The sequence below is a fragment of the Mesoplodon densirostris genome, chromosome 2 (genome assembly GCF_025265405.1).
Source record: "Mesoplodon densirostris isolate mMesDen1 chromosome 2, mMesDen1 primary haplotype, whole genome shotgun sequence".
NCBI classification, from domain to species: Eukaryota; Metazoa; Chordata; class Mammalia; order Artiodactyla; family Ziphiidae; genus Mesoplodon; species Mesoplodon densirostris.
The window spans coordinates 56519162-56542799 of record NC_082662.1 but is presented as its reverse complement, the minus strand read 5'-3'; the positions used below and the strand labels follow the sequence as shown (position 1 = coordinate 56542799).

The 23638-nt window shown below is 40.8% G+C and overlaps 1 protein-coding gene across 1 annotated transcript in view; it reads right to left on the bottom strand.

Annotated features, from left to right (window-relative positions):
• Positions 1-23638, bottom strand: part of ROR1 (receptor tyrosine kinase like orphan receptor 1) — a 427692-nt gene that overhangs the window by 123439 nt on the left and 280615 nt on the right. The window contains exons 3-4 of the mRNA XM_060119439.1: positions 3761-4048; positions 3047-3077 (exon numbers count right to left, since the gene is read on the bottom strand). Of these exons, the coding sequence (XP_059975422.1) occupies positions 3047-3077; positions 3761-4048 (319 nt within the window). The remainder of the gene's footprint in view (positions 1-3046; positions 3078-3760; positions 4049-23638) is intronic.

The window sequence follows — 23638 nt, the reverse complement described above, 5'->3', positions numbered from 1 at the left end:
TTCCAGTCATATACAAACCATAATTTTGCATGCATTTTTAACTTTTGTCATTATGAAGGTGTATGTGTCAATGTGAGAGGGCAGAACATATTTCACTGAGCAGTTTGCTAGCTTGATTTACAACACTTCAATATGTAGGTGTGTGGTATGTGGGCCTCCACTTGCGCTCATGCCCCAGGTCCGATAATTGTTAGAGGGGGGCAGGACCCAGCAATGACAGAAGAAAGCTAGCCTGCAGCTATGAACAGAAGCCAAACCAACAGCTCTAACTTGCTCCTACTACAAACTGAAATGCCATCCTGGAAGCTTCATGTGAGGACCTGATGCAGTCCCTAGAGGGAGTGGTGAGTGCCTCACATGCTTTGCCTTCCTGGGTCCTAGTCCCCAGGGCCCTACAAGCCCATCCCAGTCCAGGGGTATATAGCCCTGTGGCCTCAGTGGGCACTCAGCTCTCACCAGGTTTCATACACCTAATATATGTCACTGTTCCCAATGTCAGGGTGCATCATGAACTTGCATTTGGTTTCCTTGCAGTAACTCTTGCGGTGCCACCTTCAAGTAAACAGAGTAATCTTATAACTGCACTTCACTCCATTGGGAAAGGACTGTGCAGTTTGACAAAAGGCCTTCAGAGCACTCCTCAAGGCGGTGATATTGCCCATGGCTATTATTTTTTTACATCCTGCCTGTCCCTGTGTAGGGAGGTTTGGCTGCTTGTTGAGGGCCATGAGGATAGAGAAGGGAACTAGCATTCCATATGGGGGTAAGTCTTAGGAAGAAAGGAACTCTTAGAGATAGGGTAAGTGGTGGCAGCTGAGAAAGGAGAAAAAAGCAGGATACATCGCCAGTTTCTAAGGGAATGAGAGAAAAGGGTATCAAAATGCCAAACTGAGGATAAAGATTGAGCTGCAGAAGGCCCTGTAGGATTTCCAACTTTGATTGTATATTTTTTGCAGCTCCCTCAAAGCAAACATGGCAACTGTACATTTCATGCTATTGCCGATTAACATGATGGATAAATGGACAGCTAACATAAAACAGAGTGCCTGACATCAAAGGATACTTTTTGCTATGGTTGAGCATCCTTAAGGAACTTCAATACCCTTTCCATAGATAGCAGCTCAGAAAAGCAGAATACTATCTTTGTATGAAATTAAAAACCATGAAAGACAGACTGGGTTCATCAGAATGGTAGCAGCAAAGAATGAAAACTTCAAGTAAGGACATAAACGGGTTTAAAAATAATTTTGATACTAAAAAAAGGAAGGCTGATGCAAATACAGCAGGTAGAAAGTCAACAGCCCAGTGCTTAATAGCAAAGGCAGACTAGTGAACCACATTAATCAACCTAGGATACAGATTATCAACAACGTTTGAAACTCAGATTAACAGGAACAAATAAGGTACCAGAGTGGGAAGCATTTTTACAGCCAGTAACAAAAGTTTTCATCTTTGCTTAAATAAGACTTCAAAAGGATTCCACATATCAACCAATAAGTGAGTTCATCAAAAAAAAAAATATATATATATATTAACTTTAAGAAATGCAAGGCAGGGCTTCCCTGGTGGAGCAGTGGTTAGGAGTCTGCCTGCCAATGCAGGGGACACGGGTGCGTGCCCTGGTCCAGGAAGATCCCACATGCCGCGGAGAAACTGGGCCCTTGTGCCACGACTACAGAGCTTGCACTCTAGAGCCCACGAGCCACAACTACTGAGCCTACGTGCCACGACTACTGAAGCCCGCGAAACTAGAGCCTGTGCTCCGCAACAAGATAAGCCACCGTAATGAGAGGACTGTGCACCGCAACTAAGAGTAGCCCCCGCTCGCCGCAACTAAAAAGAAAGCCCGCGCACAGCAACGAAGACCCAACACAGCCAAAAATAAATAAATAAATAAATAAATTTATTTTTTTAAAAAAGAGAAAGAAATGCAAGGCACAGTGACCACACTTCTGATCTGTTTTAAGATGAATCAGCATTTTCTACCTGAGCAAGTAGAAGGCAGTTAGCACTTGGGTGATTTTAAAGACTCTTTAACAGTTGCCTTTAATTGGCTGATGAAATAGCAGAACAGTGTGGCTGAAAGCCAATGTTTATTTTTACCCATTACCTGTTTTATTAATGGCATTGTGGGCTACTGGGCCTCCAGGAACACACAAATATATTAAAATGTCCCACACTGTAATTAAGAGGCACAGAGAGGATTAGAGCAAATGAAGCGGCGGTTGTACTTGCCATTGGTTTAGTCAAGGCCAGGCATTTTGATGCTCTCATGGCAGAACCCGGCAAGTTTTACTTCAGAAATCTACAAAATATGGAATATATTTTCTTGCAGAGCAAGGGTTTTAATAAATGGGTCTCCCCCCCAAATAAAAATTATACATAAAGAAAAATATCCCAAGTGAATGATCCTACAATGAAAGAAGGGATTCCCTTAGCCAGAAAAGGAAAAATGTTATCAACAATAGCATCAGTTAAAGAAACTGGATCTTGAGACTCTATTAATAAGGGACTCAAAATGAATCAAACTTCCATGTAACTCTCATCCAGACACAGGGCTTTCTTCTCCTAGGTGAGTCAGAACTTCTGCCTGAGTTTTTAAAAGGGAATAAAAATAAAGTGATCACCCAACAGATGACCTGTTCAATAACTAAAGCATCAGAAATGTTTGCAGAAACGGAGAACAGATCCTTTTAAGCAAAGACTAGAGTATAGGTTCCTAAGCCAGCACTGTTTCATTTTTTTGGGTTGATTTTACCAAATCCATTGTAACTAAATGTTAGCTTAATTTTAAAATAGTACATGTAAGTAGGTTTTTTGCTTTGATTGCTCAGAATCAACATTACCATGCTTGAGATTACTGCCAGTGCTGGTCTCCTATGAATCTTCATATCAAAGAAAAAGCAAAATGGAATGAGGGCAGGGCAAAATGGAATGAAATCTGGAAACACAGTGTTTTGACCTAAGCAGAGGACAACATTGCCTTTGCCCTAGCAACTCTGGAGAAGCGCTTAAAAAAGACAAGAAAGAAGATATAAGTACTTACGAGGACCCTGGACTTGCAGTGGGAGGAGGGCCTGAAGAAATGAAAGAAAAACAAAAGAAACAGTCAGTCTGGGTTATTGGAGGGTGAACATCAGGACAGTCAAACCATTACGGACTAAAGTTCTCAGCCACCCCTAAGTAATATTTATTTTTCTGGAATTTATTATTTTACTCCAGCTCCCCCAACCACCTCTATGAAAAAACATACCAGTGAGACTGTGTCTATATCCCACAGTTCAGAGCCTGAAAAATGCTAAGACAAGGGCTAAAAAATGAGTCAGAGTAGGCATCCTCACGAGATGCAGTGAGTTTCAGTGGGAGGCTGAATGAGCATGAGGACATTGATTGCAACAGCAGGCAGGGGTCTTTGATGGCAGCTGGACAGAAAAGAGGCCTGCGTGCTGGAAATCTTCCCAACTTCTCTGGACAAGGAACATTCTTGCTGAGAAGAATTCACTGATGTGATGACTTAGAATTGGGGCTGAGGTCAGACCTATCTGGACTCTGCTCCTGCTCTGCAGTTTACTGGCTGGGTGACCCTGAGCACAGTACTTAACTGCTGGGCCTTGGTTTACTTATTTCTAAAATGGGCACAAGAGGACCAGCTTCTGTGTTGCTGGGCACACCCAGTACCTCCTCACCCCCGTGGAGGCCAAAGGCCATCCAAAAGGCCATCCAAAGGGCAAAAGGCCATCCCTGCTAGGAAGCTGCTTACCGAACTTGACAAACAAGACTCCAGTGGTAGAAACCACCTTCTTGCCGTTCGTCGCCACGCACTGGAAGTAGCCCGTGTCTGTGGTGTCGAGGTTTCTAATCCGCAGCCGAGAGCCATAGTTGGTTGCCCGAAAGGAGATCCTCCGGGGCTCCTGGACCACAGGTGCATCATTTTTGAACCAGCGGATAGTGGGAGGCGGATTCCCAGAGACTTTGCAGTGCAGTTCTGCTGTCTGCCCCAGGGATGTGGTGATATTATTCATCGGTTCATCGAGGGTCAGGTAAGACTCTGCAGAGGGAGAAGCAGGCAGGTGAGAGGGGCAGACTGCTGGAGAGTGCCTCCAAGCAACCCAAGCTCACTCTGTGTAACCCAGACCACAGAGAGACTGAACAGGAGAGGCATGGTGGAGACAGATAAGGGATGGTTGAAATCATCCCTTTACCGAGACCCTGTGACTACTAAACAATCACCCATAGAGTCTGCTGCTTGGAAGGAAATTTGTTACTAACCATGGTATAAAACCCAAAGTTTTCAAATGACTATGTGGTATCCATGGATAAACGTACTTTCTCGGCCAAGATAAGATGAGCTTTTGTGTTTCAGAGTATAAAAAAAAATACATGCTCCTTGTTACAAACTCAAACAATACAGTGAAAAAGAAAAAGAAGTAAAATTTAACTCATCCCGAAATGACATCCCTCTTAGCATTCTGGCAAAGATCCTACCAGTTTGTCCACTTTTGATAAGAGAGAAAGTATGAAAAACTGGAAAAGTAGGAACAATATATTTATATCCACATGGCCCAAGATTGGGAAGGATGCTGAAAATCTTCCTGTCAGTGATGATATAATAAAGGTTATGGAGGCCAGGTTGCTGGCAGACAAAGTGGTGAGGCAATGAAATTATTTCCATAATGTTACTCATGTCAACCGCAACACATTACAATATATTATTCTATGCATTCAATTTTTAATTGAGATATAATTTATATTCTATGAAATGTATCAGTCTTAATTACACAGCCCCATGAGTCTTGACAAATGCATGTACCCATGTAACCAATGCCCCTATCAAGATATAGAACAACAGAACATCATCAATATCCCAGAAAGTACCCCCAAGATCCTTAGTAGTGAATCCCTGCTCCTGGGGGAGCAAAACTCCTGGCAAAACTGTGAGAGGATTAAAATTAAATCAGGCAAGGCATGGGAAGCATATAAACTAGTATATGGCGAAAAGTAAGCACTCAAAAGTATTAATGTGTTCTATTATTTTTATAATAATAACAACTTCTGTGTAATGCCTTTTACTCTGTCTCCTGTTATCCTCTAATAACCCCGTGAGGTAGGAAAGGCACAGGAAGTATCATGATGCCCAGGTGCAGAGGAGATGTCTCAGAGATTAGCTGACTTGCCCTGTGGTCACACAGTAAGATGTACATTGTGCCCAAAGCTTCTAGCACTAACGACTTCGTGTCCTCAGGCTCAGCCAAGCACCTAAACAAAGTTCAACTGAGCCAAGCTGGTTAGTACAGTAGTAAGAACAGACAGACTCTAAGTCCTGCCATATGCCAGGGGCTTTACTTTAGTATTTACCTGCCCAATAACCCCACAAGGGAGGAGGAATTGTCATCGCTGCTCAACAATGAGGAGACCTAGGATCAGAGAGGTTAAGTGACTTGTCAAAGGCCACACAGCTGAGCCAAGGGCTGGTTCAGCTCCCTCTGGCTCCAAAACCTAGCTCTTTCCACCCCATCAGATTGCTTTGGTAGCCTGAGTCACACTGAGGAGTGGAGATAGAATTCAAACTTCTTCCTTAAGGAAGAGCTGGGGTTTACACATATCCACACACCCACAGGGCTGTGATCTTCCCCTAACTCCAGCCAGGACTGTCTGGTTAATGGGTCTAACCTTTAGCTATGTGTTCTGGCTGGTTTCCCTCCAGAAGCCAGGTACCTCACTGACCTGATATCCTCTGATAGGCCCTTCTCCTTGAGACTACATCCTGTTTCCTGTCCTTTCTGTAGCAGGGGTCCAGCTTTGAGTTGGAGGTGAAACAGGAGGGAAGGGGGCAGGGCACAACCTTTAAAAGAATGACATAGCCATAGGACATGACAAAAACTAGTTAGAAACAACTAGGTCCAAGATGGCAGAAGATTCGACTTCCAGTGGATCTTGAGCCTCATTATACACTCATTGTAATATATTAGCATCTAAATGACACACCCACCAGTGCCATGACAGTTCTGAGGCTAACCATAAAAGGCCAAAAAATGGGCGGTGGCCCAATTCCTGGAAATCCCTGCCCCTTCCCCGAAAATAGTTGGAATAATCCTCCCACTCAATAGCATATGAAATTACCCAGCCCATAAAAACTAACCGCCCCATGTATCGGGTCCTCTCACCTTCTGAGATGGCCCACACTCTGTCTGTGAAGTCTCTTTCTCTCTAAATAAATCCACTTCTCACCTATCACTTTGTCTCTCACTGAAGTCTTTCTGTGACAAGACATCAAAAACCTGAGCTTCATTAAGTCCTGGCACCAGGTGTGTGATCTCAATTAAAAGACTGTGGGCTTCAAGTCCCAACCTGGGTTTGGCCGGGTTCGAGTCCTGGTGCGTGGGTTCGAGTCCCAATATGCGTTTAGGCTGGGTTCGAGTCCCAATCTGAGTTGCACGGTTTCAGAGGGGTCTCCACAGTGGCAAGAGGTACCATCACCCAGGTACTCCCACAGCCTGGCTCCCTCTCCCAGATTTCTACCTTCTTTAAATATCAAAGCCAGCCAACATCAACCACACTCCCCAGAGGCCAGGACGACAGTGTCTAGGTGTGCATCTCAGGGGTTAACAAGACTGTTGAGTTTCAGTCAAGAAAACAAAAGTCAATTCTACTTTATTTCTTTGGTTCTTCCCCCATAGGAAGTTGCTACTGAAATCCCAGCAAGCTTTTTGGCCAAGCCCTCATAGCATAAAATATAAAAGGATGAGCTGGAACTTTAAACTGTTTCTTTTGCCTCCAAACCCCAGTTACTTTGCATGATACTACAATCACAGACACACAGTTCTTCAAATTTTTTCTTCTAGGAACATAAATTAGCCCAGAGACAGAGAGTTCTGTAACTGGGTGGAGTATTTCAAATATTCTCTGAAGGTGTACTTAAATTTATTGAAAACAAATTAGTACGGGTTGATCCACCAGATGAAATCAACCCTCACAAACTCTGAAGCTAGAATGTCTGAATTTGCATCCTGGTTCTGCTACTTATCAGCTGTGTGACCTTGGGCAAGTTATTTAACCTCTCTGTGTCTCAAATTTTGTTACCTGTGAAATTAGTACAATAATTATATATTCCCGGGCCTCCCTGGTGGCGCAAGTGGTTGAGAGTCCGCCTGCCGATGCAGGGGATACGGGTTCGTGCCCCGGTCTGGGAGGATCCCATATGCCGCGGAGCGGCTGGGCCCGTGAGCCATGGCCGCTGAGCCTGCGCGTCCGGAGCCTGCGCGTCCGGAGCCTGTGCTCCGCAACGGGGGAGGCCACAATAGTGAGAGGCCCGCATACCGCAAAAAAAAAAAAAAAAAAAAAAAAAAAAAAAAAAAAAAATAATTATATATTCCTCATAGGGCTACTGTGAGGATTATATTAATTAATACATGGAAAGTACTTTGAATAGGGTCTGGCACAGAGCAAACAGCATGTGAAAGTTTCTGCTATTATATTAGCTATTTTTTTCTTTTCTTTTTCTCACAAATAACTTATGCCTAAAAATGGGGAATGATCATCCATTGAACTGATTGGTTTCCTGGCCATGTCCAGTCCTGACTTTACAGAACAGATCTGAGGGATGAGGCCACCTGCCCAAGATCACATAACTAACACACTGCAGGAGAGAGTAGTTAATTTGTCCGTGAAGTTCTATATCATATCTACCTAAAACAAAAACAAGGGTTACAGGGCATCTTGAAATCAGTGTAATAGCTGGCTCAAGCAGTATGCTTCCAGGGAGACCAAAGGAAATGTAAACAAATCTTTGTGTCTACTGAACAAAGGAGCCTTGCCATAAACACAGGGAATTTGGTTCTAACTTTTTAGTGATAAAGAATAATGTTCAATTTATTTGCCATCTGTAGCTGCTCACTTAATAAGTAAAACAAGCAAACGATCTGGTCCTCAGTTTGGCAAAGACTGGAAGCATCAGAAACACATTTGGCCTAAACAACACGAAAGCATTTTGTGACTGGAATAAAATAAAATAAAAACGCATGTCAGAATCATTGCTATCAGCCTTGTTGTTAACAAGCCTCTGGCCGTGATCCATTCTCTTCCCAGAACTATCTGGATCCTCCTGGAGCAGCCTCATGGGCCACACTAGGGGACCCACTCTCTGTTCTACACCCAGCACTTAGCGTGACCATTGCAGGTTACGGACTAGTCATTTCTTTCAGAGAACACCTGGACATCCTAGCGAAGCAGCCCAGGGCAGAGGAAATCTGTAAACTGGACCTGATACCAGTTTGCCACTACCTAGCTGCAAGTGTCAGGCAGTCACTTTGCCTCCCTGGGATTTGGAGTCATGATCTATTACATGGGCCTGTGCGGTCTGCACCTCCTGAAATAGTGTAAGTTTCCATATGGGCCTCAGCTACAGAAGCACTGGATGGCAGCGTGGACTAAGAATGCCACCTGCCATATCAGTAAACAAGATGTTGCGGTCATTGAGCCGTCAGCCACTACAGCTGAATTCCCTCTATCCACCCCCCCCAACCCCAGTGGTACACTCTGAAGGGATTCAGGATGGAGAAAAAAAAGAGATTACTGGCCCTAGATAGTTAAGCTGCATAGCAAAGGGATAATTTCATTAAGTCCAGGCTCTTGCATCTTCCCCTACAGAAAAGCACTAAATTCATTAACTTGAGATATTTGGTTTTTCTTTAATTAGCAGTAATCTTTTGAGGTTCCGACTGCCTGGTTTTGTTGTTGTTGTTGTTCATTTGGTTTTTTGGGGCTTTTCTTTTTTTTTTTTTTTTTGGTAAAGCTCTTATATATCCTGGCTCCTCCCATACCTCTTTGAAACTGTCCCTGAGAGCTACGTAAGAGGCTGTATCCCGGGCTTAAGTCTTCAGTAAGTCTACCAAATAAAACAATCATCAGATTTTAGGTTGTGCAGTTTTTTCAGTCGACAGCAGACAGCAGGTACTGACTGAGTCTGAATGCCAGAAAAAGCATTTTGGCCTGTACATGTAAACCTGGCTACTCATACTGTTAAAAAAGGCCCCAAGTGGAGTCACTTGTGCTAAGTCCACATCACCAAACCGATACTTAATACCTAACTTAATTACTCTTTCAACCTCTCCCAGGAATGGACTCTTAAACCAATCAATCTGGAATTACCTAGTCAGCACTAGTGAGGTGATCTGCCTGATAGACCCCTGCTGTGCCCTGAAAGTGACCTTGCCACAAACAATCTACTCTTTGCTAGGAACAACCCTGTTCTGCCCCTTTCTGCCTATAAAAGTCTTTCATTTTGTACAGCTCTTCAGAACTCCTTTCTATCTGCTACATGGGCTGCTGCCTGATTCATGAATTGTTGAATAAAACCAATAAGATTTAAAAAATTTGTTCACTTGAATTTTGTTTTTTAACAATATTTTTTTCAGTGGCTTGATTCAATACCTCTGACAATGTGTGCTTGAGCTGTGGAAGATTTCTCATCCTTCTTTCCCTGCTTTTGTGGACCACAAATGTTGAGATGGCAGACTGGTGAGTGGGAGGTGGGATATAATCTGGCTGGAGAGAGAAAAAATTCCAATTCTGCTGACTCCACCTCTAGCTCTGTGTCTCTGAATGAACTATGTCTCCCAGTGGTGGTACTAGTAATAATGATGATGGTGACAATGACAATGATGATGATACAATATAATGATGATAATAGCTAACATCTAAAGGGTACTTATTACTATGGCAGGTGTTGTTACAAACCATTATTATTGTCCTCATTTTATACATAGATATCTAAGGCACAGGGATGGTAAAAAAGCCATCCGAGATCACATAGTAAGTAGAAGTGAGACAAAACAATTATTGATTCAGATTTAGATTGATTTAGATTTCAGTCTAAATCCCAGCAAGTTATTTTGTGGATATTGACACAAACTGATTCTAAAGTTTATATGAGAGGCAAAAGACCCAGAATAGCCAACATAATACTGAAGGAGAAGAACAAAGCTGGAGGACTGACACTACCCAACTTCAAATCTTGCTATAAAGCTACAGTAATCAAGACAGTGTGATACTGGTGAAAGAATAGACAAATAGACCCATGAAAGAGAATAGACAGCCCAGAAATAGAGTCCAGTTGACTACCTATATATAATCAACTGATCTTTGACAAAGAAGCAAAGTCACCACAAAGGAGCAAAGACAGTCTTTTCAACAAATAGTGCTGAAACAACTGTACATCCACGTGCAAAAATGAATCTAGACACAGCCCTTACACCCTCCACAAAAATTAACTCAAAATGGATCACGGACCTAAACATAAGATGCAAAATTACACAATTCCTGGAAGATAACATAGGAGAAAACCCAGATGATCTTGGGTATGGAAATGACTTTTTAGATATGACAACAAAGACATGATCTATGAAATAAATAAATGATAAACTGGACTTTATTAAAATTAAAAATGCTGTTCTGCAAAAGACAATATCAACAGAACAAGAAGACAAGCCACAGACTGGGAGAAAACATTTGCAAAAGACACATCTGATAAAGTACCAAAATATACAAAGAACTCTTAAAACCCAACCATAAGAAAGCAACCCCAATAAAAAATGGGCCAATACTTTAACAGATACCTCACCAAAGAAGAAAAATGGCAAACAGACATATGAAAAGATGTTCCACATCATATGTCATCAGGGAAAATGCAAATTAAAACAATGAGTTACACTAAACACCCATTAGAATGATCAAAATCCAGAACATTGACATTACCAAATGCTGATGAAGACATGGAGCAACAGGAACTCTCTCATTGCTGGTGGGAATGCAAAATGTTACAGCTACTTTGGAAGATAGTTTGGCAGTTTCTTACAAAAATAAAAATACTCTTACCATATAAACCAGCAATCTCACTCCTTGGTATTTACCCAAAGTAGTTGAAAACATGTCCACACAAAACCCTGCACGTGGATGTTTGTAGCTTTATTCACAGTTGCCAAAAGCTGGAAGCAAACAAGCTGTCCTTCAGTAGGTAAATGGATAAACTGTAGTACATCTAGACTATGGAATATTATTCAGTGCTAAAAGGAAATGAGCTATAAAGCCATGAAAACACATAAAGGAAGCATAAATACATATTAGTAAGTGAAAGAAGCCGATCTTAAAAGGCTACATATGGCATGATTCCAATTATAGGACATTCTGGAAAAGGTAAAACTTTAGACAGTAGAAATATCAATGGTTACCAGAGACTGGGGGGGTGGGGGAGAATGAATGGGCAGAGCACAGAGGATTTTTAGGGCAGTGAAAATACTCTCTCTGATACTATAATGGTGGATACATGTCATTACACATTTGTCTAAATCCATGGAACGTACAACACAAGAGTGAGCTATAATGTAAACTATGAACTTTGGGTGATTATGATGTGTCAATGTAATTTCACCAGTTTTAACAGATGTATGACTCTGGTGGGGAATGTTGATAACGAGAGACATTATGCATGTGAAGGGGCAGGGTGTATACAAAAAAATCTCTGTATCTTCCCTTCAATTTTGCTGTGAACCTAAAACTTCTCTAAAAGAAAGTCTTCAGGGCTTCCCTGGTGGCACAGTGGTTAAGAATCCATCTGCCAACGCAGGGGACATGGTTTCGAGCCCTGGTCTGGGAAGATCCCACATGCCGTGGAGCAACTAAGCCCGTGCACCACAACTACTGAGCGTGTGCTCTAGAGCCCGTGTGCCACAACTACTGAGTCCACATGCCACAACTACTGAAGCCCACACGCCTAGAGCCCGTGCTCCGCAACAAGAGAAGCCACCTCAATGAGAAGCCCGTGCACCGCAACGAAGAGTAGCCCCTGCTCAACGCAGCTAAAAGAAAGCTCGCGTGCAGCAACGAAAACCTAATGCAGCCAAAAATAAATTTTAATTACTTACTTAATTAATTTAAAAAACAGTAATTCTTAAAAAAAAAATCTTTAAAAAATTATTTTGGCTCCAGAGTCCTTGTTCCAGGACAGAAGTTCTCAAACCCCTTGGTTTCAGAACCCCCTATACACTCTTTAAAATACTGAGGACCCCCAAGAGAAAATTTTAAAAAATTTGTTTACTAATTTATTTGAAAATAAAGATAACCTCATTACTTGTTAACAAATATTATCATGAAAAATAACTATATTCCCCTCTGCACCCCCTGATACACATGCGAATAGTGAGAAGAGTGGCATTGTTTTCTATTGTTATTGATCTATCATTTTGCTTAAGAGCAGACAGCTGGACTCTCCTCTTTCTGCATTCAATCTTTTGAGATATGTTGTTTTGGTTGAAGTATACGAAGAAAATCTGGCTTCATACAGTTGGAAAAGAGAGGGGTATTTTTATAGCCTTCTCAGATAATTTAGGATAGTATTCTTGGATACTAAACCCAAATTTGACAAACGGTAGTTTCTTTTTTTTTTTGACATTTTAAAATTGAGGTATAGTTGATTTACAATGTTTCAGGTGTACAGCAAAGTGATTCAGTTATATATATATATATATATATATATATGTGTATATATATATATATATATATATATACACATATATATATATTCTTTTTCAGTTTTTTCCATTATAGGTTACTACAAAATACTGAATATAGTATGCTGTGTTATACAGTAAGTCCTTGCTGTTTATTTTATATACAGTAGTGTATATATGTTAATCCCAAACTCCTAATTTATCCCTCCCCCCCTTCCCTTTTGGTAACCATAAGTTTGTTTTCTATGTCTGTGAGTCTATTTCTGTTTTGTAAATAAGTTCATTTGTATCATTTTTTTAGATTCCACATATAAGTGACATCATATGATATTTATCTTTTTCTGTCTTATTTACTTCACTTAGAATGATAATCTCTAGGTTCATCCATGTTGCTGCAGATGGCATTATTTCGTTCTTTTTTTATGGCTGAATAATATTCCATTGTACATATATTCCACATCTTTATCCATCATCTGTCAGTGGATATTTAGGTTGCTTCCACGTCTTGGCTATTGTAAACAGTGCTGCTATGAACATTGGGGTGCATGTATCTTTTCCGGATATAGGCCCAGGAGTGGGATTGCTGGATCATATGGTAACTCTAGTTTTTGTTTTTTAAGGAACCTCCACACTGTTTTCCATAGCGGCTGCTCCAATACATTCCCATCAACAGTGCAGGAGGGTTCCCTTTTCTCCACACCCTCTCCAGCAGACAAATGGTGGTTTCTTAAAGAATAGTTGTACTGTGAAATCTGAAACCATACCAGTGAATTTTTCATAATCTGTTATATTAAAATGGATTGATTTATCTTGAACGTTGAACAGATCTTTTATCCACGTATGATCTTTTTAACACCATGCCCTGTTCATTTAGAAAACACTGGTTCACTGAGTTACATAGATCTTCCAGATATGAACACATTTAATCATGTAATATAGAAAAATCACATTCATTAGTATCACCATCTATCTCATTAGTAAAGATTGGGAAACTGCAAGCTCTTGGTGGTGGCTAAAATTTTTCCAAATTTTAAATTTTTGCTGGAAAGCTCAAATTTTATTATTGGCAACTAATATTATCTCCTGTTTCCTTCAAGTGTCAGGCTCGTTTTGTTTAGTTTCAAGAATAACTAACCATAGTTTGATTGTCAATCATTCTTTCAAGTAATAAAATGCTTTTCTTTGTGACAACCATAGTGTTTTACCAGTCAGCACGACTGCTTATGTATACTTCCCATTTTGCCATACAAAATATTAAAAAAGACATGTACCTCATGGGTCAAGATTTAGTTAATAATTTTTGCTGCTTCATCAAAGATATTCTTTTTTTTTTTTCTTTTTCTTTTTTTTTTTTTGCGGTACACGGGCCTCTCACTGTTGTGGCCTCTCCTGTTGCGGAGCACAGGCTCCGGACGCGCAGGCTCAGCGGCCATGGCTCACGGGCCCAGCCGCTCCGTGGCATGTGGGATCCTCCTGGACCGGGGCACGAATCCGTGTCCCCTGCATCAGCAGGCGGACTCTTAACTACTGCACCACCAGGGAAGCCCCATCAAAGATATTCTTAAGTGCAATTGGCTTTTCTTTTTTTTAAATTGAAGTATAGTTGATGAACAACGTTATATAAGTTACAGGTGTACAATATAGTGATTCACAATTTTGGCTTTTTTTTTTCTAAACTGTAAGTGTGTGGTGGTGGAGAATACAGTAACTTCTAGTACAGTTTAGTACAGTTTGTTACCATTGTTTTGACTCATGCTAAGGCCCCAGAATTTTTACCTACCATTGCTTTTACACAATCAGGATGGGTAAACTGCAGTTCAGAGACCTTAAAGACCTATCCTAGACCTGTCCCAACTAATAAAAGCTAAAGCCAGGATTTGGACTCCAAGCTCAGTCCTCTTTCCATCACACTCCACAGCTGCCCTCTGCCACCCGTATGGGTCTTGGACCAGTGTGAGGTTCTCAGAACAAAATGATTTAGCTCAAGCCCTGAATACCATAAGCTAGGCTTGCATAGTCTGTTTTCTATTTCTGAATAAGCAACTTGGGATTTGGGGGCAATCCTCAGTGATTTTGGGAGATCTGGGAAAAAGTTTGGGACTCTGAATAAAAAAAAAAGATATTTATGCTTTTTAAAATGTATGAAAAGAAAATGCCAGGATTCTTTCAGTACCACCATTTCCTCCATTACCCACAGAAAGTGATGATCATAGCTAACATTTTTCTCAGCATTTACAAGGTTCCAGGCACCATTCTAAGCACCTTGTACACATTAACTTATTTAATCTTGAAAACAATCCTGAGGTAGATACTATTCTTACCCTTTTTTCAGAGATAAGGAAATGAGACACAGAGAGGTTAAGTAATTGCCCAAAGTCATGCAGTTAGAAAGTGGCAGAGCCAGGACCCAAACCCAGACCTTTCGACACAAGAGACTGTAATATTAGCCAATGCACCATTTCCCAGTAGACCCACACTTTAGTCTTTCATTGTTTCCTATTACAATTGTAATAGGAAACATTGTTGCCCTTTTTATGAGCCCATCCAGCACAAAACAATACCCACTGGTACTGAGAACAACTAATCACTACCAGTTTCTTATGATGTAAGTGGAAGTCATCATGGAGAAGGAGCTTTTTAAAAACACCACGGGGCGGGGGGCTTCCCTGGTGGCGCAAGTGGTTGGGAGTCCACCTGCTGATGCAGGGGACACGGGTTCGTGCCCTGGTCCGGGAAGATCCCACATGCCGCGGAGCGTCTGGGCCCGTGAGCCATGGCCGCTGAGCCTGCGCTCCGCAACGGGAGAGGCCACGGCAGTGAGAGGCCCGCGTACCGCAAAAAAAAAAAAAAAAAAGATAAATACACCACAGGCATTGTTAATCCTGACGCTTAATCAACTTAAAAAGTGAACTGCGAGAAAAAAGAAGTTAGTTTATGAGCTCTCTGGGAATTGAGACTCTATTTCCTCCTTTTCGTAGTCCCCCCAGCACTCCATGTGTTATATGGTGAACTTCGTAGGCATTTAATAAATGCTGGTTGATTAAGTAAATGGAAGCCTCAAGTGTATTTCAGGCAAATGAGCTTTGGAGACACCCCATTTATTACTTACCCATTTGACAAGACGTTACATTCACAAATCCCTCCCAACATTTATTACTTAATTTTCAAAGCGCCCTCCCCTTCCACCCCAGGGAGGGAGGCGGGGCCAAGAGTTATATTGACATTCTGACAGGTGAGAGAAACCCGGATATAAAAAGTTGAACAGTCCTTCACTATGGCAACCCAGCCAGTCAGCCAGGGAGCCAGTCACAATTAGGCTCAGGGCCTGCATCTCAGTATCAAAGAGGCACATGCCAAATCCTAGTCCCCTTCAGGACCGATCCTATTCAGAAGAGGGAGGAGGTTCCCGACATGAAATAAAATGCTTAGCTAAACATAAAGGAAGGCTGCCAAACATGGTTAGGTCATCGCATTTGACTTTGAGAGAACATTCTGTTCATGCTATCAACCTGCATTCACTTTCAGCACACTTCACCATAAATATTTCTGACTCACTATCTCAGGAAATATTTTTTATCTTAATAAACTCAATGCAAAACATAATCTAAATCGGCTTGCACATTCTTGAGTCAGAGCCACAAGCTGCATTTAATAAAAATCAGTGGAAATAGCAGGGGACTTCTGAATAACCGCAGTCCGTTATCTGACATGAGGCTGCTGGGAAGTTCCGAACACACGGAGAGCAGGAGGTCGGTAAGCTGAAGGTATGGAGAGAGCCAGAGACCACTGGATGACCCCACTTTGTGGATCTTAATTTCCACTGATGAGTTTCACTAGAGGCGCTATTCGTGACAATGAAATGCAGCATGGTAATTAAGAACATGGCTCTGGAGTTGGACTGCTTGGCCCCACGTCTGAGTACCACCTCTCACTTGCTGTTTTTTTAACCTCCCTTAGCCTCAGTTTCCTCAACTGTAAAATGGGGCTAATAACTCTAGTTACCCTAAAGTGTTGCTGTGGAGGTTAAATGGGATCATCCTTCTCTGAAACATCAAAAACGTTCACTACAGGGAGCTAGAGCCAGAGATTCTCAACCCTCATGGAACATCACTATCACCTAAGGAATAATAATAAAAAAAAACCCACTGACACCTGGGTCTCACCCCTTGAAATTCACATTTAGTTGATCCTGGGTGGAGTTCAGGTATAAGCATTTTTTTAGATGCTCCCCGAATGATTCTCCTCAGCAGGCAATGTAAATGTAGAACACTTGGCTAGAGCAATTATAGCTACCAGTTTCTGACCACTGATTCTTACTTGGCTTCCTGCTAAGCCCTGTTTTTACTGCTCAAAATCTCCGGGAAGATTCTCCACTACATTCCTCATTGTCCAGAAGAAGAAACCAGCGCTGAGACATTAAGCACATTGCCTAAGGTCACATGACTGATCAAGAGTGAAACCACATCTCCAACCAAGACTTTTGCCTTGAACTGGCCAGTCTTCAAGCCTATGTCTTCAGTCAGGGAAAGAGATGGCTCGATGAAGATAAACATTTTCTCGCTGAACAAAGCTGCCGTAGACCAGGAGGCATGATGGTTAAAAGTCAAAAAAAAAAAAACAAAAAAAAAAAAAACAGCAAAGCCAACACTCACATTTTCTTAAAAGTTCAAGTACTAATGCATCAAGCTGAGCTCAGCCTTGTGACCTCTGAGTAACAAGGGTAGGTTTAAAGAGTGTCCATAGCTACAGTGAACCAGGTACCTTTAAAAAGCAAAAGCAGTAGGTGGGGGCATTATCTCAGAATAAAGAAGAAGACACTAAGTGGAATAAATTAAGCTTATGACAAACAAACAAACAAAAAGCATGTCCATAGCACCAAAGACAACAAATGGTCAACGAAGCAGCTCCTTTGGGGGAAGAAACTCACATACATCAGAAATGGTTCTGCAAATGTGCACTTAGAGCAAACCTCCTGTAAATCTGGACTAAGGGAAAAGAGAGCCACCTTTATAGGTTCTTCCTTAGGAAGCACAGAAACTACACCTAGCGGATTCAAAAAAGTTTAAGAAAACTTTGCTACCATTTAGAGGCTTGTTTTAAAGAATAGGTCATTTTTACAAGTAGGCCAACTGTATGTAAATAGACCCTTAAAAGCTCAGGGAAACTACATTTTCCTCTTAAGTAGTTAAGATTTACAAAGAATGAGAGTGGCTGGCCTCCAGGCTTTAGATTACTTTGTGTCCCAGCTATAATTAATAAAGGTAGGAGGAGAGAGGAATAAACATGTGCTGAACACTGATTCTATCAGGCACTTTACATATATTACTGTATTTTATCCTTTCCAAAACCCTGTCATGTCTGTAGGTTTTTCTAGCCTCACCTAAGGAAGACACCAAGGCTTATAGAGGTTTTAACATAACTAGGTCAGGGCTGGGATTGGACCCCGTTCTCCCCAGCATCCTCCTTCTGTTCCCACTCCCAACTTGTCCCATCTCAATTTACTGTTTTTTTTTTTTATAACAAATTTAATCAGTTATACATATACATATGTTCCCATATCCCCTCCCTTTTGCGTCTCCCTCCCACCCTCCCGATCCCACCCCTCCAGGCGGTCACAAAGCACCCAGCTGATCTCCCTGTGCTATGCGGCTGCTTCCCACTAGATATCTACCTTACGTTTAGTAGTGTATATATGTCCATGCCGATCTTTCGCTTTGTCACAGCTTACCCTTCCCCCTCCCCATATCCTCAAGTCCATTCTCTAGTAGATCTGTGTCTTTATTCCTGTCTTACCCCTATGTTCTTCATGACATTTTTTTTCTTAAATTCCATATATATGTGTCAGCATACAGTATTTGTCTTTCTCTTTCTGACTTACTTCACTCTGTATGACAGACTCTAGGTCCATCCACCTCATTACAAATAGCTCAATTTCATTTCTTTTTATGGCTGAGTAATATTCCATTGTATATATGTGCCACATCTTCTTTACCCATTCATCCGATGATGGACACTTAGGTTGTTTCCATCTCCGGGCTATTGTAAATAGGGCTGCTATGAACATTTTGGTACATGTCTCTTTTTGAATTATGGTTTTCTCAGGGTATATGCCCAGTAGTGGGATTTCTGGGTCATATGGTAGTTCTATTTGTAGTTTTTTAAGGAACCTCCGTACCGTTCTCCATAGTGGCTGTACCAATTCACATTCCCACCAGCAGTGCAAGAGTGTTCCCTTTTTTCCACACCCTCTCCAGCATTTATTGTTTCTAGATTTTTTGATGATGGCCATTCTGACTGGTGTGAGATGATATCTCATTGTAGTTTTGATTTGCATTTCTCTAATGAGTAAAGATGTTGAGCATCCTTTCATGTGTTTGTTGGCAGTCTGTATTTCTTCTGTGGAGAAATGTCTATTTAGGTCTTCTGCCCATTTTTGGATTGGGTTGTTTGTTTTTTTGTTATTGAGCTGCATGAGCTGCTTATAAATTTTGGAGATTAATCCTTTGTCTGTTGCTTCATTTGCAAATATTTTCTCCCATTCTGAGGGTTGTCTTTTGGTCTTGTTTATGGTTTCCTTTGCTGTGCAAAAGCTTTTAAGGTTCATTAGGTCCCATGTGTTTATTTTTGTCTTTATTTCCATTTCTCTAGGAGGTGGGTCAAAAAGGATCTTGCTGTGATTTATGTCATAGAGTGTTCTGCCTATGTTTTCCTCTAAGAGTTTGATAGTGTCTGGCCTTACATTTAGGTCTTTAATCCATTTTGAGCTTATTTTTGTGTATGGTGTTAGGGAGTGATCTAATCTCATACTTTTACATGTCCCTGTCCAGTTTTCCCAGCACCACTTATTGAAGAGACTGTCCTTTCTCCACTGTACATTCCTGTCTCCTTTATCAAAGATAAGGTGACCATATGTCCGTGGGTTTATCTCTGGGCTTTCTATCCTGTTCCATTGATCTATCTTTCTGTTTTTGTGCCAGTACCATACTATCTTGATTACTGTAGCTTTGTAGTATAGTCTAAAGTCAGGGAGCCTGATTCCTCCAGCTCCATTTTTCGTTCTCAAGATTGCTTTGGCTATTCGGGGTCTTTTGTGTTTCCATACAAATTGTGAAATTTTTTGTTCTAGTTCTGTGAAAAATGCCAGTGGTAGTTTGATAGGGATTGCATTGAATCTGTAGATTGCTTTGGGTAGTAGAGTCATTTTCACAATGTTGATTCTTCCAATCCAAGGACATGGTACATCTCTCCATCTATTTGTATCATCTTTAATTTCTTTCATCAGTGTCTTATAATTTTCTGCATACAGGTCTTTTGTCTCCTTAGGTAGGTTTATTCCTAGATATTTTATTCTTTTTGTTGCAATGGTAAATGGGAGTGTTTCCTTGATTCCACTTTCAGATTTTTCATCATTAGTGTACAGGAATGCCAGAGATTTCTGTGCATTAATTTTGTATCCTGCAACTTTACCAAATTCATTGATTAGCTCTAGTAGTTTTCTGGTAGCATCTTTAGGATTCTCTATGTATAGTATTATGTCATCTGCAAACAGTGACAGCTTTACTTCTTCTTTTCCAATTTGGATTCCTTTTATTTCCTTTTCTTCTCTGATTGCTGTGGCTAAAACTTCCAAAACTAGGTTGAATAAGAGTGGTGAGAGTGGGCAACCTTGTCTTGTTCCTGATCTTAGTGGAAATGGTTTCAGTTTTTCACCATTGAGGACGATGCTGGCTGTGGCTTTGTCATATATGGCCTTTATTATGTTGAGGAAAGTTCCCTCTATGCCTACTTTCTGCAGGGTTTTTATCATAAGTGGGTGTTGAATTTTGTTGAAAGCTTTCTCTGCATCTATTGAGATGATCATATGGTTTTTCTCCTTCAATTTGTTAATATGGTGTATCACGTTGATTGATTTGCACATATTGAAGAATCCTTGCATTCCTGGAATAAACCCCACTTGATCATGGTGTATGATCCTTTTAATGTGCTGTTGGATTCTGTTTGCTAGTATTTTGTTGAGGATTTTTGCATCTATGTTCATCAGTGATATTGGCCTGTAGTTTTCTTTCTTTGTGACATCCTTGTCTGGTTTTAGTATCAAGGTGATGGTGGCCTCGTAGAATGAGTTTGGGAGTGTTCCTCCCTCTGCTATATTTTGGAAGAGTTTGAGAAGGATAGGTGTTAGCTCTTCTCTAAATGCTTGATAGAATTCGCCTGTGAAGCCATCTGGTCCTGGGCTTCTGTTTGTTGGAAGATTTTTTATCACAGTTTCAATTTCAGTGCTTGTGATTGGTCTATTCATATTTTCTATTTCTTCCTGATTCAGTCTTGGCAGGTTGTGCATTTCTAAGAATTTGTCCATTTCTTCCAGGTTGTCCATTTTATTGGCATAGAGTTGCTTGTAGTAATCTCTCATGATCTTTTGTATTTCTCCAGTGTCAGTTGTTACTTCTCCTTTTTCATTTCTAATTCTATTGATTTGAGTCTTCTCCCTTTTTTTCTTGATGAGTCTGGCTAATGGCTTATCAATTTTGTTTATCTTCTCAAACAACCAGCTTTTAGTTTTATTGATCTTTGCTATCATTTCCTTCATTTCTTTTTCATTTATTTCTGATCTGATTTTTATGATTTCTTTCCTTCCGCTAACTTTGGGATGTTTTTGTTCTTCTTTCTCTAATTGCTTTAGGTGCAAGGTTAGGTTGTTTATTCGAGATGTTTCCTGTTTCTTAAGGTGGGATTGTATTGCTGTAAACTTCCCTCTTAGAACTGCTTTTGCTGAATCCCATAGGTTTTGGGTTGTCGTGTCTCCATTGTCATTTGTTTCTAGGTATTTTTTAATTTCCTCTTTGATTTCTTCAGTGATCACTTTGTTATTAAGTAGTGTATTGTTTAGCCTCCATGTGTTTGTATTTTTTACAGCTCTTTTCCTGTAATTGATATCTAGTCTCATAGCATTGTGGTCAGAAAAGATACTTGATACAATTTCAATTTTCTTAAATTTACCAAGGCTTGATTTGGGACCCAAGATATGATCTATCCTGGAGAATGTCCCATGAGCACTTGAGAAAAATGTGTATTCTGTTGTTTTTGGATGGAATGTCCTATAAATATCAATTAAGTCCATCTTGTTTAATGTATCATTTAAAGCTTGTGTTTCCTTATTTATCTTCATTTTGGATGATCTGTCCATTGGTGAAAGTGGGGTGTTAAAGTCCCCTACTATGATTGTGTTACTGTCGATTTCTCCTTTTATGGCTGTTAGTATTTGCCTTATGTATTGAGGTGCTCCTATGTTGGGTGCATAAATATTTATAATTATTATATCTTCTTCTTGGATCGATCCCTTGATCATTATGTAGTGTCCTTCTTTGTCTCCTGTAATAGTCTTTAAAGACTATTTTGTCTGATATGAGAATTGCTACTCCAGCTTTCTTTTGGTTTCCATTTGCATGAAATATCTTGTTCCATCCCCTTACTTTCAGTCTGTATGTGTCTCTAGGTCTGAAGTGGGTCTCTTGTAGACAGCATATATATGGGTCTTGTTTTTGTATCCATTCAGCCAGTCTGTGTCTTTTGCTGGGAGCATTTAGTCCATTTACATTTAAGGTAATTATCGATATGTATGTTCCTATTCCCATTTTCTTAATTGTTTTGGGTTCGTTATTGTAGGTCTTTTCCTTCTGTTGTGTTTCTTGCCTAGAGAAGTCCCTTTAGCATTTGTTGTAAAGCTGGTTTGGTGGTGCTGAACTCTCTCAGCTTTTGCTTGTCTGTAAACATTTTAATTTCTCCATCAAATCTGAATGAGATCCTTGCTGGGTAGAGTAATCTTGGTTTCAGGTTTTTCTCCTCCATTAAAGGACACTTTAATTATGTCCTGCCACTCCCTTCTGGCTTGTAGAGTTTCTGCTGAGAGATCAGCTGTTATGCTGATGGGGATTCCCTTGTGTGTTATTTGTTGTTTTTGCCTTGCTGCTTTTAATATGCTTTCTTTGTGTTTAATTTTTAACAGTTTGATTCATATGTGTCTTGGCGTATTTCTCCTTGGATTTATTCTGTATGGGACTCTCTGTGCCTCCTGGACTGGACTGACTATTTCCTTTCCCATATTAGGGAAGTTTTCAACTATAATCTCTTCAAATATTTTTTCAGTCCCTTTCTTTTTCTCTTCTTCTTCTGGAACCCCTATAATTCGAATGTTGGTGTGTTTAATGTTGTCCCAGAGGTCTCTGAGACTGTCCTCTGTTCTTTTCATTCTTTTTTCTTTATTTTGCTCTGCAGCAGTTATTTCCACTATTTTATCTTCCACCTCACTTATCCGTTCTTCTGCCTCAGTTATTCTGCTATTGATCCCATCTAGAGTATTTTTTAATTTCATTTATTGTGTTTTTAATCGATGCTTGATTCATCTTTAGTTCTTCTAGGTCCTTGTTAACTGTTTCTTGCATTTTGTCTCTTCTATTTCCAAGGTTTTGGATCTTGGAAATAGAATCTTGGATCATCTTTACCATGATTATTCTGAATTCTTTTTCAGGTAGACTGCCTATTACCTCTTCATTTGTTAGGTCTGGTGGGTTTTTATCTTGCTCCTTCTCCTGCTGTGTGTTTTTCTGTCTTCTCATTTTGCTTATGTTACTGTGTTTGGGGTCTCGTTTTTGCAGGCTGCAGGTTCGTAGTTCCTGTTGTTTTTGGTGTCTGTCCCCAGTGGCTAAGGTTGGTTTAGTGGGTTGTGTAGGCTTCCAGGTGGAGGGGACTAGTGCCTGTGTTCTGGTGGATGAGGCTGGATCTTGTCTTTCTGGTGGGCAGGTCCACGTCTGGTGGTGTGTTTTGGGGTGTCTGCGGACTTTTTATGATTTTAGGCAGCCTCTCTGCTAATGGGTGGCGTTGTGTTCCTGTCTTGCTAGTTGTTTCGCATCGGGTGTCCAGCACTGTAGCTTGCTGGTCGTTGAGTGAAGCTGGGCGCTGGTGTTGAGATGGAGATCTCTGGAAGATTTTCACCATTTGATATTATGTGGAGCTGGGAGGTCTCTTGTGGACCAGTGTCCTGAAGTTGGCTCTCCCACCTCAGAGGCACAGCACTGACTCCTGGCTCCTCAATTTGGGATGATTTGTTGTCTATTCATGTATTCCACAGATGCAGG